Source organism: Kwoniella bestiolae, chromosome 1 (genome assembly GCF_000512585.2).
Source record: "Kwoniella bestiolae CBS 10118 chromosome 1, complete sequence".
Lineage (NCBI taxonomy): Eukaryota > Fungi > Basidiomycota > Tremellomycetes > Tremellales > Cryptococcaceae > Kwoniella > Kwoniella bestiolae.
Genome location: NC_089241.1, coordinates 4,968,130 through 4,986,562, shown reverse-complemented (window position 1 = coordinate 4,986,562; position 18,433 = coordinate 4,968,130). Strand labels below are relative to the sequence as shown.

General features: G+C 47.0%; 7 protein-coding genes across 7 annotated transcripts; 4 read left to right on the top strand and 3 right to left on the bottom strand.

Annotated features, from left to right (window-relative positions):
- Positions 1-553: 553 nt before the first annotated feature.
- Positions 554-3,714, bottom strand: I302_101884 (uncharacterized protein; the record flags this gene model as incomplete). Its single annotated transcript, XM_019187264.2, has 8 exons — positions 554-1,218; positions 1,307-1,418; positions 1,508-2,250; positions 2,308-2,520; positions 2,596-2,641; positions 2,720-2,907; positions 3,005-3,422; positions 3,565-3,714. 8 exons carry the CDS (start codon positions 3,712-3,714, stop codon positions 554-556), a joined length of 2,535 nt encoding a protein of 844 aa, XP_019050142.2.
- Positions 3,715-4,133: 419 nt separating this feature from the next.
- Positions 4,134-7,192, top strand: I302_101883 (uncharacterized protein; the record flags this gene model as incomplete). Its single annotated transcript, XM_065869379.1, has 12 exons — positions 4,134-4,175; positions 4,230-4,799; positions 4,884-4,988; positions 5,047-5,268; positions 5,335-5,413; positions 5,467-5,620; positions 5,685-5,922; positions 5,991-6,376; positions 6,435-6,514; positions 6,577-6,724; positions 6,776-6,868; positions 6,931-7,192. The coding sequence occupies 12 exons, from the start codon at positions 4,134-4,136 to the stop codon at positions 7,190-7,192; spliced, it is 2,379 nt and encodes a 792-aa protein (XP_065725451.1).
- A 564-nt stretch (positions 7,193-7,756) lies between these two features.
- Positions 7,757-9,746, top strand: I302_101882 (1-pyrroline-5-carboxylate dehydrogenase; the record flags this gene model as incomplete). The annotated part of the gene is made up of 5 exons (XM_019187262.1): positions 7,757-7,810; positions 7,886-7,993; positions 8,085-8,363; positions 8,485-8,570; positions 8,633-9,746. 5 exons carry the CDS (start codon positions 7,757-7,759, stop codon positions 9,744-9,746), a joined length of 1,641 nt encoding a protein of 546 aa, XP_019050140.1.
- Positions 9,747-10,004: 258 nt separating this feature from the next.
- I302_101881 (uncharacterized protein) lies at positions 10,005-11,903 on the bottom strand (the record flags this gene model as incomplete). The annotated part of the gene is made up of 6 exons (XM_019187261.1): positions 10,005-10,335; positions 10,443-11,257; positions 11,332-11,392; positions 11,457-11,545; positions 11,600-11,743; positions 11,805-11,903. The coding sequence occupies 6 exons, from the start codon at positions 11,901-11,903 to the stop codon at positions 10,005-10,007; spliced, it is 1,539 nt and encodes a 512-aa protein (XP_019050139.1).
- Positions 11,904-12,157: 254 nt separating this feature from the next.
- I302_101880 (uncharacterized protein) lies at positions 12,158-12,981 on the top strand (the record flags this gene model as incomplete). The annotated part of the gene is made up of 3 exons (XM_019187260.1): positions 12,158-12,336; positions 12,416-12,602; positions 12,727-12,981. 3 exons carry the CDS (start codon positions 12,158-12,160, stop codon positions 12,979-12,981), a joined length of 621 nt encoding a protein of 206 aa, XP_019050138.1.
- Positions 12,982-13,337: 356 nt separating this feature from the next.
- I302_101879 (uncharacterized protein) lies at positions 13,338-15,053 on the top strand (the record flags this gene model as incomplete). The annotated part of the gene is made up of 5 exons (XM_019187259.1): positions 13,338-13,425; positions 13,519-13,529; positions 13,592-13,916; positions 14,006-14,504; positions 14,588-15,053. The coding sequence occupies 5 exons, from the start codon at positions 13,338-13,340 to the stop codon at positions 15,051-15,053; spliced, it is 1,389 nt and encodes a 462-aa protein (XP_019050137.1).
- A 149-nt stretch (positions 15,054-15,202) lies between these two features.
- I302_101878 (uncharacterized protein) lies at positions 15,203-16,962 on the bottom strand (the record flags this gene model as incomplete). The annotated part of the gene is made up of 4 exons (XM_065869378.1): positions 15,203-15,695; positions 15,784-16,306; positions 16,373-16,703; positions 16,774-16,962. The coding sequence occupies 4 exons, from the start codon at positions 16,960-16,962 to the stop codon at positions 15,203-15,205; spliced, it is 1,536 nt and encodes a 511-aa protein (XP_065725450.1).
- Between the last annotated feature and the right edge of the window lie 1,471 nt (positions 16,963-18,433).

The following is an 18,433-nucleotide window of genomic DNA, read 5'->3' as shown; positions in this document are numbered from 1 at the left end:
AGCAGACGAGATGTAGTAGGACGTTCTGTAATTACTCGTTTAGGAGGATGAAAGTAGATTTGATATTTACGTTTCGAGAACGAATTTCTGTTAGCTGATGATTGTAGTTTCATGCATGTTCACTATCGATTCATGAAGGTGGCATATCATGTGCAGGGTGCTCTGGGCTACTGAGAGATACACGATGTAAACAGATAAGAGTATACATTATATTTTGTTTAGATTAACTAACAAAGTATGTTATGGTATGGCATATGTAATGTACAACAAGCAAAGGTATGATATGATACGCATAAAGATAGATATTAGTTGTTGTGAGATCCAGATTTGGAGATGATATTCGATATTCCCAAGCATAGCAAGACTTTCCTTGTATCGCACTTTTGCTCCTTTCCTTCATGCTCCACTCTGTATGAGCACGCATGTATTTCCACCCGATTATGTCCAGCTCCCACTAGCCACTATGGATATCTTGATGCTATATATAATGTAGATATGGTATATGATATTCTCAAACCGCTATTGTCACACACATCTTCGCAGAAGAGCTAAGTTATCCAACCGCTCTTCGACTCTTCAGACTTCTCTTAACCCCTTGCAAAGCCTCCCCCACCCAAACATCTTGCGGTGTCGATGTGGATTGACCATCCACCAAACCAGCTACCAACCCTCCAACGAGCGTATCTCCCGCTCCGGTCGTACTGACAATTTCATCCTGGTCGATATCAGGCGGAGGATAATGTTTCAGTACGAGGTGTTTCTCAGGGTGATATTTGGCATTATCAATCTTGTATATTATCCCATCTCCCTTTCCTTCGCTTCCTGTGGAGGAAGGGGAAGAGGTAAGTTCAAGATGGATTAACCCTTTACTGGAGACTTTGAGCCAGAAGCTTGATATGAAGGGTAATAACCTGATCATCTTGGGTACTATCCCCTTCTCTCTTATCCATTCTCTCCCCTCTCCATTGAGGAACGATTCGAGCTTGCCTCGCCAGTCGTACCCCAGATTCAACGAGTTGATGTACTCCCACGACCTACTCTCAAGCTCATCGGATCTTTCCGACAGAGTACCGATGAGATTGTACAGGTGATCGAGTTCGAGGATGTTAGGTGAGATATTGGTCAACGGACGAGGGTCCGAGAGGGAGGAAGGTAATAACGATAAGAGGGAGGAGGAGAGTCGGGGTATCTTGGGCAAGGAGGTTGGATCGCAGAATGCTATGACGTCGAGAACAAGCATGAGTATGCGTCTAGGTTTCTAATAGATCTAAAAATCAAGCATCGTTCAGGTCCAGCTCAAACTCACTCGGTATGCTCAACTCTCCACAAGTCTTCAAGATAGCTCGAATTACATTTTCAGTGAGATTGCAATCGAATACGACCATTCTAGGCAATCGTTCTCGGATGATCTCCTCAATCTACCGAGCCAGGAGGGGATAAAATGATTAGCTAACTCCTAAATTATCAACGCTTCACTGATGCTCCGTCAACAAAGGTGGTTGCTCACAGAATCAGGAGACAACGTCTCCACGATCCCCATATCAGCCACTCCAGCTACCAAATCCCCGTTCTTCTCCAACGTCAAACTGCACACTGCAGTTGATTTTCCAGATTTACCAACCAACCCATCAGTCCTCAGTCCAGCAGCGGCAAGTTCAAGCATCAATAATTTCCCAAAGGAATCCGGTTCCTCTACATTCTCGCCAGAGGTAATCAGTGTGTTTGAGGGAATTTGGTCGTGGTGATGAGATGAAGCGATATCAGAGGGGTTAGTTCCGAATGCCGAGATGAGCTGGACAGCATGATCAGGTAAGAGGTTTTGAGCAGCTTCGGCAATGTTCCTTCCTACTCCACCTGGGGAGACGAATACTGTTCCAGGCGTGGTCGTTCTAGGTTCCAGAGTGTGAGGTGAAGTTGAGGTGAGGTCGATAGCTGCCGACCCGAATACCAGTACTGTAGGTCTGGGCAAGGTGAATTCGGAAGTAGGCGTGGGTATGACAGTCGATTTGGAGGATTGGGTAGGTATGATCGTTTCCTGTGTTCCAGTCGTGGTGGGAGATGAAGTATTCTGAGCCTGACTGAGTTGAGTAGAGGCAATAGTAGCTTTGTGAGGTGAGTGGGAGTTGGGTGGAGAGTAAAGGTATCTCAATGCATCCCCTTTCCCATTTTCAGCTTCTAATTTGTACATCTCCGAAAGCTTCACGGCCACTTCTGCACCGATTCGAGCGTTATTTTCGATAAGGTTGACATCTGCAACCATATCGTGAGCTCCTACGCTTGACGGAAATCAATGGCAAACCAGCTTACTCAGACCTAACGCTTTCCCACCTGTCAACTCCCCTACCCTCTTCAACAGCCATGGTGTGACCTCTTTCCCTCTTTTATCGATACCCAGCTCCACACTCTCTCGTACTGCTTGCTCGACGGACTTCTGTACTTCTGCTCCAGCTTCGGCGTGCTCGGACGGTATAGGCACACCGAGGAGAGTAGCGAGTTTGATAGGAAGGGAAAGTTGGGTATCTGAATCCAGAATCTCACATCAGCTTATGCCTCGTCTTCCGTTTATACCTTGTTGGAAGGAGCTGGAAAGCTTACATATCAATCTGGCTGCAGCATCGGCATCACCTACTCTCCATGGACTCTGTAAAGGCAAAGATGACAATCTCACGTCAGCTTTTCCGCCACTTTGCACAGGATATACCCATTTCCCAAAACTAACCTGGCATCCCGAGGAAGGGGTGTAGAAAGCTGGAAAGTCTTGCTTGTCACCATATGAAGCGACGCATACGCCTTGGGTTTCCAATACCTCCAATGTTCGAGGTATATCCAGTATCGATTTTGCTCCTGCACAGAAGACTGCCATGGGTGTTCGTCCGAGTTCGAGGAGGTCTGCTGAGATGTCCATGGCTATGTGAAATGGATGTCAGCGTCTCTAATGAGCTAAATAAGCAGAATAGACCGCTGCGTCGAAAAGACAGCTTGGTCAAGAGGATGGAATACCCACTGCTCTCAGCACCTCGATGTACACCCCCAATCCCACCCGTCACAAACACCTTGATACCCAAACTCTCAGCAACATACATCGTCCCAGCTACAGTGGTCCCACCAGTCTTCTCGAGCGAAATCACCGGTCCTAAATCCCTTCTTGAAACTTTGACAGCTCCCTGGGAAATTTTCGACTGGGGATCGGAGAGTTGGATCAATTCAGATTCGGTGAGGCCGACATGTACTTTCCCATTGATAAGAGCGATGGTAGCTGGGATGGAACCTTTGGATCTAATTATCTTTTCCAACGAGTTGGCAGTGGAGTAATTGGTGGGATGAGGCATTCCGTGGGTTATTATAGCGCTTTCTAAAGCTACGATTGGTTTGGAAGTTGACAAGGCATCGTGGACTTCTTCGGAGAGGATGAGGCGGTCACCCTGGAACATTTTGTGACGATCAGTATATTTATGATGATTGCAAGATCAAGGGGGAAAGATAGCTGATGATGATTGATTGATTGATGAAGAAGGGAAAGAAGAGATAATTAATTGATTGATTGATGGACAAGCAGTCACATACCCATAGTTGTTTACCTCTCGTGAGATCATATACACTCCTTTTGCCGCTAATGTTCAACTGAGACAGCTGGTTGACGCTCAGTTCCTTCCCTCTTGCTCTTGCTCTTGCTCTCACTCCAGCTCCAAGCAATCCTCGAGTCAACAATGACATGTCTCACTGTTCGACTTGGTGACCCTCGTTCCTCGTTTTAGTCTGATGGGAGCTAAGCGAGTGACCTCGGAGTTCCTTTGGGTGTCTTGGTCGATATCGACACCGGCGTGAGAGGGAAGAGTGATGACGATGGATGACAGATAATCTGATGAGAGAAAGAGGGAGATCAACAAAGTGAGTGAGACTCCAGAGGTCCTAGCTTCGATAAATCCATTTACCCCGCATTGTGATCCACGTGTTTTGGGCCCTTACCCCGCAATCGTTGCCGTATCTCCCGGACCGATTGACTGTTTACAATCCAGTTGAATGAGCGATGCAGTACAATTCCACTTGAACGATATCATCTTAGCTTACAGCTACATATGTCATACCAATCATTGTCATCAAGCGGCCTCGCTATCCCATCAGGTGCTTCGTCAATGTCATTCAAAACATACGAGCAAGGTCTCAAGCAAGCTACCGTGAGCTATGTGCTGCTTGAAATGGACTATCAGCTCACTGACCATCTTCCACAGGATCAAGCAAATAAAGCTATACAAATCGAATCTTCCCTCTCCAGCCTATCACCCATAGCCTCTCCACTACCCACACTACAAAAAGCATTTCCAGCATACATATCAGCCGGAGAATCATACTCTCATCTACTCGCTTCTTCCTTGGTACCTCTCACTGAGGTAGGGAATATACGGAAGAAATGGAGGTTGGTGTTGGAACGAGCAGAGAAAATCAAGAATCGAATTGAAAGCTTAGGTGGGCAGGTGGGGAAAGTGGAGATAGGCGATGAAGGGGAAGAGTCTGCAGTGATCAGACGGGGATCTAGAATAAACAACATAGAATGCCCAGTATGGACCGGTGAACCACGCGACAGTGAATTCCGAGGAGAGAAGTTTATAGATGATAGACAACCTGACTTGGCGGAGGAGCAACTGATACACCAGCCAAGATGGAGAGATGTGCCGATACAGTCATGGACGGAGAATGGCCAAGAAGATAGATGGATACTGAAGCAGGGACCAGTATCCGATTGCTCAGTCGTGGCTGCTATGGGAGTAGGGCTGGAGCATGATAGACAATTTGGCCAAGGTGTGAGTTTCTTGGCAAACCGACAACTTCTCCTCGATTAATCCATCAGGCATATCTTGCTTACTGTGGCTGATACCTCTATATAGCTCAATAGAGCAAACTTGTTCCCGAAGTCCGAAGATGGCAGATCGAGGAGGTCAGAGAATGGAAAACACGTCTTGAAGTTGCTACTCAACGGTGCTTGGCGCAAGGTAAGTCAGCTCGGCATCTACGGTAGATCAAGTGCACTAGCTGATGGATGTATCATAGGTTGTGTTTGACTCGCTGTTACCTCACACGCCCGATCCTAAACCCCTATATACAACTTGTCATCCCGCAAATACCTTCGATTCCTCTTCATCCGCATCCGTCGGTGCACCTTGGATACCGTTAGCTCTGAAAGGTTATTTCAAGGCTTTTGGCGGGTACTCAATCAAAGGTTCCAATCCTGCTCCTGATATCTACGCTTATACAGGATGGATACCTGAGCGTGTAAGCTTTAAGGAAGGCTTTCAGAGAGAAAAGGAGTGGAGAAGAATTTTTGAGAGGTGGAAACAGGGCGAAGTCAAGATTAGTCTTGGAACGGGCGAGAAAGTATCGGAAGGCTTGGTTAGATTACATGCTTATGGGGTTGTTGGTGAGTTGTGATCGCATAAGAATCTGATAAGTAGCTGAGTCTTCTTGGTCTAGCACTGCGAGATAAAGGCAGTGAACGACTGGTTGACGTTTTCGATCCTGGTGCGACCTCCTTCACGATGTCTTGGGACAGAATCTGCTCAGAGTTCGAGGCCTTACATCTGAACTGGAAGCCTGATCTTATGCCAATGGTAGCCACAAGGCATTGGTATGTACCTCGTTCCCTCCTGCTGCCTAGTTTCGGTCAAGCCCTAACATCCTCGATACCACAGGTCATGGCCTAAACCGAAATCTTACTCCCCGTCCGGATCAGCCGTAACAACCCACCCTCAGTATCGTCTGCAAATCACAGCCCCTTCATCAGACGACCAGGAAATCTGGGTGTTACTGTCGCAGCATATCACGAGCAAGGATCGACCGTTGGATGATGTAGCATTACATGTATTCGAGGAGTATGGTCATAGGAGTGGCTCAGGAAGGCTGATACGGCCTGAGAAGGCTGACCAAACGGTATGTGAAGGTTTTACCTCTCTTCTTCCGTGTGTATGGCTGTAGGACATGGGCTAATGTTTTTGTAGAGCCCTTACGCCAACGACATGCACATCCTTGTTCGATATCCCTTACGTCGGACAACGTCATCATTACTCATCATCCCAGCCAGGGACAGAGGCAACTTCCAAACTGGATTCACGCTTAAGGCTTTCGCTTCTCATGGGTCTACCTTGAAATTAGATAGGATAAGTCAGACCATGCCTTTCTCCCAGGTCATTTCTGGATCTCTCAATAGTCGAAATGCAGGTGGACATCCTGGACATCCAACTCACATATTCAACCCTCAGTACAAGGTCGTTCTTCAAGCCCCACCCAGAGGAGGGAGTATCGAAGGTAGGATAACGTTACAAGGGGAGAAGGAGAGAGCTTGGAATGTAAAGCTGCTATGGGGGAAGGGGGAGTTGGTATCTGAGTGAGTCATATCTGATCGTGTCTTTCAAGTGGGGTATTGATGCAATTGAGGTGCGCAGCGTCAGCGAAGATATGGTTGTCGCGGATACTGGCTCATATTCGTATGGGATGACATACTGTGACATTCCATCTGTCAATCGTGAGCTGTCAGACTAGAGTTCGCTCGTGACCTAAGTAGCTGATTTCAGGATCTAATCCCAGCTGGGACTTATACTCTTGTCGTCTCGTCATTCGAGCCTGATCATACGGGGCCATTTACCGTGTCTTTTGAGTCGACAGCGCCGGTGGACATAACACCCATACCGGCTGAAGGAGCGGGCATGTATAGTAGAATCGTCAATGGTGCATGGTGAGCCTTGAATCCCGTCATACAGTCCAGCAAAGCTTATCATCCTCGTAGGACCGAGCATTCCGCTGGAGGACGACCCAGTGCTAGAGGATACGACCGTAACCCAAGGATAGCAGTGATCTTGCCCTCGCCTGGGACTGTACTGTAAGTGCTACCCGTTCATTTTTTTGGTTGTTCATACAACTCAAGCTGAAAGAATGTTCTAGATCCCGTCTCTACCTCCCAACACCCTCATCAACCTCTATCAACCTGACCATCTTCCGTCGGTCCACTGGAGGTGGACTGGGTGAACAGATATGTACCACTGGACCTTACGCCGATACGTTGAGTGGAGTCTCCACGGGAAAAGTGAAATTGGATCAAGGGGTTTACGTCTTTGTTCCGTCCTCTTATGAACCGATTAGAACGAAATGGGTGTTGAAAGTTTGGTCGGATGTAGCTATAACTGTTGAACCTGTATCAATATAAATAGACGGTGATGCATAAAGCATTCACGTGCGAATGGATTTTCGGATTTATCATTAACCCGATGGATCGTTGATTCGTTTGGAATAGCCTAACCCGCGGTTTCAGCATTCCGCTTCTGAGCTCCACATGGGTCCAAGCGCCAGGATAATTGTCATAAACTGGTATGGTGGAATAGAAGGGCGTTAAAGCAGTTCCCAATGGGTGAGCGGCGGAAAACCCGTAAAAAGGCATGCGTGTTTTGTCGTAATGGAAGGCGCGCGTAGTGGGGTGAATGCGCTTATACTGATGATCAGTCGGCAGTGCCGTGAGATTACCCTTGATTTTGGATCGAAGTTACCGGTTATCTGCGTCAATTGCAAAGGATTCAAAGAGGCGAGATTGATTACTCGTATTGGATTGGGATTGGAAAAAGGCGAGTTATATATGCTGCTGGTATAAGTAGATAAATTTAATCATCCTGGTGTATCTGTATCTCTCTTCCTTTCTTCTTTTATCTTCTTTCTGATTCAATCTATATTCTATTGTATCTTCCACTTCGAAAACAGCTTAGCATAACAAGCCAAAATGACCTCTCAACTCGCTTCTTTCAAAATCCCCGTCATTGACAATGAGCCAATGGTGAGCACCCCTCTTCTCTTCAAGCTCATAACGAACGAGGCGAGGGTGGCTGATATCTAGGTTGTGGTGTCATAGAGAAACTACGCTGCTGGTAGTGAGGAGCGAAAGGGCCTCCAAGCTGCCGTCGACAAGATGCTTAAGAGCGCTCCATTCGAGGTTCCTTGTGTTATCAACGGTAAAGAGGTGAGCATGTCATCTACATCGTAACCCTTCTGTTCCTCTCCCTAGCTTTGTCTGTCTTCAAGGAGTTGAATCACTGACAATACACTAACAGGTCAAAACCGGTGACATCCAATCCCAACTCATGCCCCACGACCACGCCAACCCCCTCTGCACCTACCACGCCGCCTCCAGCGAGGTCGTCAACCAGGCCATCGAGGGTGCCCTCGAAGCCCGACAGGCATGGGAAGAGATCCCCTGGGCCGACAAAGCCGCCATCTTCTTGAAAGCCGCCGACTTGATCGCTGGTAAATACAGGTACGAGTTGATGGCTGCTACCATGCTTGGTCAGGGAAAGAACGCTTGGCAAGCTGAGATTGACGCTGCTGCTGAGGTGAGTTTTGGGTTCTGCCTCACACTGCTCAATTCCACGAAAAGACGGGATTGCAGGAGGATACACGGTCGCTTGAATTTGCGAAGGAGCAGAAGCTAATCCGTCTTTTTAACTTTCCCAGCTCTGTGACTTCTTGAGATTCTCAGTCAAATACGTCGAGGAACTCTACCAACAACAACCCCCTAGAAACTCTCAAGGTGTCTGGAAGTGAGTTGAAATCATCGCGAATCAATAGTTCCCACTAACATGATATCTCTCCCTCCACCCAGCCGAGTCGAATTCCGACCTCTCGAAGGTTTCGTGCTCGCCGTCACCCCCTTCAACTTCACCGCCATCGGTGGTAACCTTGTCGGTGCCCCCGCCATCGTCGGAAACGTCCTCGTCTGGAAGCCCTCCCCAATGGCTACCTACTCCAACTACCTCGTCCACAAGATCTTCCTCGAAGCCGGTATGCCCCCCTCAGTGATCCAATTCGTTCCTGGAAACCCCCCTGAAGTAGTCAAGCAATGTATCGACCACAAGGCCTTCGCCGGTCTCCACTTCACCGGATCTACCCAAATCTTCCGAAAGTTGTGGAAGGACATTTCCAACAACCTCGACATCTACCGAGGTTACCCCCGAATCGTCGGTGAGACCGGTGGAAAGAACTTCCACTTGTACCACCACTCTGCCGAGATCAAGTCAGGGGTCCACCAAGCTATCCGAGCTGCCTTCGAGTACTCCGGTCAGAAATGTTCAGCCCTCTCTAGATGTTACGTCCCATCTTCCCTGTGGAACAACGGCTTCAAGGATCAATTGGTAGATGAGACCAACAAGATCACCATTGGCCCATGTACCGAGTGGAACCACTTCACCGGTCCTGTCATTGGTCGACCCGCTTTCGAGAAGATCACCTCTATCATCGAGCAAGCCAAGAAGGCCGGTGGGGAAGTCATCGCCGGAGGAGAATGGGATGATTCCAAGGGATACTTCATCAAACCTACCGTTATCGTCACCAAGGACCCCAAATCCGTGTCCATGACTCAAGAGATCTTCGGTCCCGTCTTGACTGTATACGTATACGAGGACTCCGAATTCGACAACATGCCTAAATTGATCGAAGATACCACCGAATACGCCTTGACCGGATCTATCTTCGCTCAAGAACGTGCTGCCCTCGTATCGGCCGCTCACAAGTTGAGAAACGCCGCTGGTAACTTCTACATCAACGATAAGTGTACTGGTGCCGTTGTCGGTCAACAGCCATTCGGTGGTGCCAGAGCTTCGGGAACCAACGATAAATCCGGTTCTATCGCCATTTTCTCCAGATTCGTCTCTATGAGATCGATCAAGGAGAACTTCATCAACCCTCAAGATCACTACTACCCTTCCAACTTCCTTTAAAGGGTGTAGATAGGTGAGAGAACGGAGTGTTTGGGTTTTCGTCGGTTTGGCCTTCTCGGTACATAAATAATGTTGTCTTAGTTTAATCTCTTTGATTGGGGTTATATAATATGAAATCAATCAAAAACATATAGATTCATATGCATACATATCGCATTACGAGCACTTTGCACGTCGCTGACACTAACGAAACTGCATTATGTGATTGCAATTTGAGTATCTATGATGTACATGCATCCCTCCCTAGCATCAATCATACTAATCAAAAACAATCTTATTCGCCTTGGGAGCACCAGGTACACCCCCCATCTTCTGCTTACGCAATCTTGCGGCCTCCCATGAGGGATGAAGATTCTTCTTCTCTTCCTTACCTCCTCCTGTCGCCGACGACGTTGAAGTATTATTGACGGGTACCGGTGCTGCTGCTGCACCACCCCTCGCTCCCCACCCACTATCTCTCCCCTTCATGTGATCGGGTCTACCACGCTTCTCAGCGTCGCGTTTAGCCTTGGCAGCTTGATAGGCTTCTTCGTCCGCTTTGGCTTTTACGACGTGTTTCGCACCTTTACCGTATTTCTTCTCCCATATGCTGTATCCAGATCAACATTGGTTTATCAGCATTTCTCTCTTCAATCCGTGAATTGACGATCAAAATTGACATCAAGGATGTGTGTGATGCTGTAAGGTGACACTCACGCTTGTCTGGCCCTTTGGCCTCGTCGGTTCTTCCTCTCCTTGGTATTCTTCCCTATCACCCCATTAGGATCAATATCCTCATCGGGATCACTATCGCCTTCCTCACCCAACGTAAATCCAGCTGCTAGGGAAGGTAGGAACATCGACGAGGTGATATCGCCTGTAGGGACTTTCTCGGGTTTGGCGGCCTTCTGTGCCTTTGTCGCGGAGGGTGCAGGGGCAGGGACAGGTGCAGATTTTGATTTCTTTGTTGGTGGAATTGAAATCGCATCCTCATCCGAAATATCTTCGTCTTCTTCTTCATCGTCAGAGATATCAGATCCACCTCCGCCAATGGAGCCAGACTCCCAACCAGCTTCGTCAGCTGCATAGTCCTGCTGGGCTAGACCTTTGTCTTCTGATTCTCCCTCCTCGTCAGATGCTGAACCGACTATCATCTCTCTTCTGGTGTCTAACATAGGATCCTCGTCTTCATCATCACTGTCCACTGTCGCTTTCTTTCCAGTCTTCATTGCTGGATTAGATGCAGACTTTGGATCTTTCTTCGAATGATGCACTAATTTCGCGCCATTTTCACCCACTATCCAGCTCACAACTTCCTTGACAGCTTCGGCTACAGTTTTGGCACTACATAATCGATTTTCAACCTTGCCTACTAAAGCTGGAGCTGCCGAGGTAGAGGTGGAAGGTGCAGTGGTTGTTGAAGGTGTGAGCAGATCGACGATGGGTTGTGGCAGAGAGGTGGACTTGAAGGAAGGGTGTTTACGGAGTTTGAGGAGGAGATGGCATTGAGCGAGGGGATGAAGTTGGATATCCTATTGATCCGGGGAAGGGGGTCAGCTGCACAGTCACTAGCGGGGACTTCTAGCTTATTAGGTGCTGAACCCACATGGAGAATGCTTAGTTGACCTTCGAGGTCTGTTACTTCAGCTTTGGTATCCGGTTTGGTTCTAGGTGATAGCAGGAGAAATTCAGCACAGGCCGTCAAATGATATGAGTCGCAAGGATATTCACCTAAGGAACTTGATCTTCTTGATCAATCGCCTAGTCTCGAAGCTCTTGGCTTGCTTGAAAGTGGGATGTAGCGATTTGAGTGCTTGAGGCTATATGGGGCATCAGCTCGAATCCTCAATATACCTTAGAAAGCTGGCACTCACAATACGTTTCGTCGCTTGATCGACATCTACTCCTCCGGATTTGACTCCTACTGGTACTGGATCCGCTGGAACAGCTTGAGTGGAAGATTCAGCAATGATTGGGTCTTCTGATACCTTCTCAGCTTTCTCAGCCTCGAGTTGAGCCTGTACATCATCTGTCAATGCGTGAAAGAATCTCGGGACGGTAAAGACAGTGGTGACATACCTGAATAGCTAATCGTTTCCTCTCTTCCCTCTCTTTGCCTGTTCTCTTCCTCTTCTTACTACCTGCAGTGGCATCATTGCTTATAGTCGGTGCTGACATCTTGCTTCATCAATATAAATACTGTTATGAGTCGCTGGTGTTCCAGATACAAACAGATATCCAATAATCACCAGGTCAACATCTGCTTTCAACTTTTATGGTTGAAGGTTGCTGATCTTCGTTTGTGTCACGTGCTCATAGCGAGGTCCGAGCGCATTTCGACTTTCCCATCGAAGAGACCATTGAACATCTTGTTTTTATCTTTGAAGTGTCTAAATTGCAGAGAACAATAGTACAAGTATACAGCAAGAAAGATGTTGACAGCGATCACACGTCCCCGGACTGGACCGGTGGGCTCAAGGCAGCTACAAATCGCGTTCGCTTCCACATCGGCTTCGGCGACATCTTCGAACTCAACAGCTTCAAGCTCAACTCCCCGTAGAAGAAGAGCGAAAGATGATGTACCTACCTCAGGTGTGGATTTGGTCGCACCGTAAGTCCTGTTCAGCCCTTCATCGCTCCCCACATGATGGAGTGTCGGACAGACTAAAGTCCACTTTCAACGATCGTAGTCCCGATCCTCAATCTAATATCCGACCTGTAATATACGCCTCCAAACCATCCATCAACCCATCTACCAACTCACCTTACTCCGCATCCGAATTTCCAACAGGGTCGAGAGATGCTAGATTGGAGAATATGGAGCTGGAATGGAGGTTGAGGAGGGAGAGAGTGGATCTGATGAATCATCGATTCTGGGTAAGTCACGCGGTTAATCAATCTGAATCTTGTGTCTCCTTACACCACATATCATGCTCAAGGTTGCATGATATCCACGAAGTGCCCATTTATAGAGTGTTATGTACTGATGTCACCTTTATAGGCAACTACCAACCTCTCTTTCGAAGCTCTCAAAGCCCATCGTCTATCACTTCTCCCCCCCGCATCAGATCCACCAACAGCGGAAGACGAAAGGAGGAAAGAAGATATGTTAACTCAGTTCTACGCTGATTGGCAGATAGCGAATCAGGAGAGACAGATACGCTGGGTAAAAGAATGGTGGAGGGAAGTATGGGATGGGATCAAGATACAGGGGAAGATATATTGGTTGAGGGCTTTGAGAACGAGGAGGAATTGAGATTATATCAGTCGAAGGTAACTTGTATGCATTAATTAGCTTTTCATGTCCTTTTCGCAAAGGTTTGACCCCCAATGAATCACGGCGGCGACGCTGTGAGAAGTGTAAATCGACGAGGTGTTTACTACAGAGGGCCTGCGGGATGTTATGATGACACGGATCGCATAATAAAGGATGGGACGCTTTGCCTGATTTCTTTGCGCAATGATCCCTACAAACAGCAGGTCAACATCCAACTCTTGTTACAGGGAAGTGTCAGTTTCTCACAGAGATTTGCTCATTGGCGATCAAGTCACAGCCCGAGTCTTACATTTAGTCACTCTCTACACCATTCGCAGCGTCGTTTGCCAAACACAATGAAGATCCCGGACTTCGCCAAATGCGCGATCGAAGACTGTCAAGCCTATGCCCTCTTCAAATTTGATCCATGTACCACCTGTGGTGGTATATATTGCTATGATCACGTTGAAGATCCCTCAACACATATATGATATACCGATCCCCCATCTGAGCCGATTTATCCATATAAGAGCGTAGTAGAAGAAGAAGTAAGTCTATCACCGCTCAGCTCACGACCAAGGCTGAACCAAAAGGGTCTGTACTGTAACAGATAGCGGAAATCCTGGAAATAATAGACTTCGACAAAGTCACAGAAGAAGTAGAATCGCTCAGACCACCTCATAGGTGTATCAAGATCGACAAATTCGAAAGTCCCTATCATGTTAATCAATTCAATGGTTCATTCAACTTCCATCTGGTTATCGATTTTGATGTTGGGACGAAATGGGTGATGAGGATCAGATGGAAACAAACCAGACTTCAACCTGATGAAGCCATTGAGATGTGTATGAGAAGTGAGATAGCTACTTTGAAAGCTTTGTTCGATGGTGGAGCGAGGGTAACTAGATCTTATGAGAGACCGAGGCATAGTACAGGTGAGCACATCAGCTTTCATGGATTTTGTCGATGATCGAATAGGGTTGAGGAGAAGATATAGTTTGCTGACAAAACGAATTGTCCGTAGTCTCCTCCGAGCTCATGTACTTCTACCAGGAATTCGTAAAAGGATTCCCGACACATTGTGTGTTCGGTCCAATGACCCCCAAACCCATGACCTCGACTTGTATGAAGAGTTATGCAGCCTGGATGATATCATTGGAGAAGATCACTTTCAACAAAGCTGGGAGTCTACGCCTCACCGATCGCGGCGAAGTCGTATTTGGATCACATATAGAAAGAGATCGCACTGCCCTGATCCACCCGCCGTACTATCTCGGACCATTCAATACCGCCAAAGAACGATGGTTGTCGACTATCGCATGGAAGATGAGGTCGATTTTAGATAAACGAGAAGTGAAACCTTCAGAAGAGCTTTTATGTTATCTGAGCATGTTGGAGATGAAAGATTTAGTATCGGGATGTGAAGAGCTGGAGAAGGGTCCAAGGTATATCAAACACTACGATCTACATGGCAGACATGATAAGGACACCGGGGAGCTTAATGCGTTGTTAGATTGGGAATGGTGCGTCACCGCTCTCCCTACCTTCTCCCCTTATGCCAGCTGAAGATGAGTGGAGAACGAATGATTGATTTCTCGATATATAGGGCATCACTTACATGCAAAGCAGAAGCGTTCATCCCACCCGACTGCTTCAGAGTAGAAGGCCGAAACCCATGCTCCTCCGACCTCGGCGAGACAGAACGACTCCTTGTTGAAGCTTACGTTGAGCTGGGTAGACCAGATTTAATACAGCTTATACGAGGAGGAAGGAAATATCATTGGATACATATCATCGTTCTTCGAACACACTTCTCTGTCGGCGCCCTCAACGCTGCCCGTGGGGCCTTTCTGGGATTGTCAGATGATTGGACTGGTTATCCGGAAACGGTCGAGGAGTGGAGGGATATGATGTTGAATAGGTATAGGGAGGATGATGGAGTGAAGGAATTACTCTCAAGGCAGAAAATGAAATATCCACCTAAACCTACTCGTTCAGCTGTAAAGAAACGATCATCCAAGAAGAGTAATGATAAACGTGCTTCAGTAGAGGTGGTTGAAGCAGGATTGTAAATCTATCCGCATAACGACTTCGTGAATTCATATATTGCATGGATGTTTCAGGAGCTATACTGTACATCAAGTCATGCCTTTCTTCATTCTGATCATAGTATACAACAAGTCGCCAGCTGAGTCATATGATCCTGAATATCAGTGTTCCTTCAATCCCCATTTTCCCCGAATGGTCCTTCTTCCGCCTTCTCCGTTACCTTCTTAGCCTGAGTTTTCGGACCCATACTCTTCTTCTTTGGTCTGATAGCTTTCACTTGCTGCGATGCATTTGAAAGGTCGAAAGGATGAGCCAACAGATACTTCAAGCCTTCAACGTCCTTATATTTTTCCTTCAGAACCTCAATACATTTCTCCTCATCTTCGGGTAAACCCGGATGATCATCAGGAAGGCCCAAGAACGCTCGACGCATCGAGTTGATGTGAAGTGGAAGAAATTGCATCCATCGAAGCGTATCCACCAATCGATGATACTTCCTTCCGTTCTTGACGCAATCGGCCAAGTCGGGACGATCATATGAAGCGTACGCTTCAATCAAGACGATTTCCCTGGGCGAGTAGCCCTCGTTGCTGCCATTCCAGAAGAGGTCGGGAACGTATCCGGCTGGTGAATTGAATGCCTCGGCTTTCGAGGTGGTGTATGACCTAAGAGAGATTGCAAACGTAAACAAGCGCCAAACAATAGAAATTCAACCAGTCGTGGACGACGGGCGATGAGCAATCCGCAACTTACCATTCCCAGTCTATGACCCCAGTGACTTCCCCCGTACTCTCGTCCGCTCTAATGTGATCCCACTGATCGTCATCGTGCTTGATGTAGAATGGTCCAGTACTTCTCATCTCTTCACAACCCTCAACAATCTCTCTGATTTCCAGCAAGCCCAGATAAAGCCAAATCTCCGCACTATGTCTACAGTATCTTCGTTCTCTAATCAATCTCAATCGAGAATCAATAAGATCGAGCCAATAGTCTGCTGAGCATCGGAATGGACCATTGTAGTAGGGTACGGTCGATTGATAAGGATATCGACCAATGGCAGGACCAACTTCCACCTCAGAAGTTTGACTGTTGTGGTGTAAACTTCCAATTTTGTCGAAAGTGGCTTTCTGCATCTCGATGAACCATTTGGCGAGACTTCGGACGTGATTCACCGACATATCTGGTAAAGGGTGAACTCTTCCTATCGAAGTATAGAAAGGCTGCCACGGTCCACCAGGAATTTCACTGACATAGCTGTAGATGAGTTTTGGATGAACTACGAATCGATCAGCGGTCAGCATTACACTACATCATGAAGCTCTGAACAGTCTGGTTGACTTGCTCTTGCTATTTGAGGGTTTGCGAAAAGCTGAAGGTACAGCTACTCCAACATCATGCAAGGCATTCATGGTAGCTACTTCGCTTTCCATATTCATCCTCATGGGTTCATCCGTATAATTTCGTGATATTCGACGTCGGATTCGCATGAACCAGCTGATACCATCTTTGAAGTTTATCTTGATATGGAAGTTCGATTGACCCTGAAGATAGTTGCTCGCTAAGTCTCTCCAGGTATTTGTAAGCTCGACGTTCTCTACTAGATGACCGGGTCGAAGGGATTCGACTTCATTTTTGATCATATCTGTGGAGAGACATTCGAGGATTTGAGAGGTCTGTGCGCAGAGGTCAGATACTTCAGTAAGATGGGTTGATCGATTACTGGTGAGCTCAAGGCGAACTCACTTCAGGCTCATACTCTTCAGCTAAAGTATGAATCAAGCCTGGAGTACCTCTACCTTCGCCCACGGAACACTCGTGAAGTGGATGGGACAGATGATGGAAGCAGAATCGTTTTCGACAAGCGTAACAGCTGTTCTCTTGGATGAGTGCGTCGTAAATGCAATTGGCGATGGCACAAGGGTAGAAAGCCATCCTTTGCTCAAGTAAGTATCACTAAAGCTTCAATACTCGATAAATTGTCGTATGGTCTGAGACAAAGTAGATGTATTGAGAAATGAAGAAGCATGAATCAGGAACTCGTGTGTCGGGGTGAGATTCTCTTGATGGTAAACTGGAGGGCGAGCCTATCTTTGGAATGATGACAACAAGCGGTAAGGCTCGCAACTGGTATGCTCGTGACCCCTCCTTTGAACGATATGCCAGATGCATGGACCCACTTGATTCAGCAAACATAGGGTTGCGTGATGCCGGATGGCCATGTCGAGAGATCAAGGCCTCAAAATGTTTGTACACAGTCCATCAGATTGGGTGAACGTTTGTGGCGGATTGCGTGATTGAGTGAGAGTCTTCTTGATCTCTCAAATGACATATATTGTGCGGAGTAGCATGACACAAATCCGCAAGGTATAATCAAAATCGAATCCGCATACACACATGCATCGCCATATCCACAAAGGGTACAAGATTGATCATTCTTACACACAATCAAGAATCACAGATCAGACCTTTCATACCTCACGATCCAGTTCAATCAACCCGTGTATATCACCAAACAGTGTCTAGTGATGTATCAGGCTTACGATTGTGGCTGCATTTCACAGTATACCAATCAGCTACCGATAGATATCACTATCAAAAAGATTAGACCCACTCACTTAGAATATAGCATTCTAAGCGTTTCGAGCATGCTCAGGTCGGTGCCATTCAATATCGAGTCTTCTGTTTTGTCTCTCCTCCGGGAGATATTCGTAACCTACGTGATAATAGGTACTTTGTCTATAAGCTCGATCTGTACACCCATCCATCAGATATCACCACAACGCCTCAGGCAGAACAAAGCGTCTTGCGCTTGAGACAGAGTTGCGGCCACTTGGTATCGGTATTCTCTCCTACTTGACACATAATGGCATTTTGACAAGTAACGAAATTACCATTTTGATCAATGGGATTGAGGACAGCTTGACACGCCCTCTTGTTTCTGAAGTTGAAGATAGCAACGAGAATACTGATTGCAAAAGCATAGTCAGATTCTCAACCAGAACTACGAAATGTTCGAGAGGTGTACCAATGGACGTAACTCACTAAAACGAGGAATTTCCTGCTGCATCAGTGTATTCTACCATCTCGGGAATGCGTCTGAGCTGGTCAAGAGAGTAGTCGTAGCTGCGACAAGTGTCAGACTGGTGGTAAAATGGAAAGCATTGACCAAGGGGAAGTGCAACCCACGAAATTGCTATTCAACTAGTGTGGGGGTATAAAAATCAAAGGTGTTGGAGGAAAGTGAGGTTGGATTGAGTTCGAAGAGAGTAGTTCAGGTCATTCGGGCATGAATGCCTTTTATACATGCTGATTAGGTATTCTTTGAGAAGCATATAGCATCACGAACTTGAACAACATGCTCAAAAGGCGCCTTCTTCAGCCATAATGTGCGTTTCCAACACAC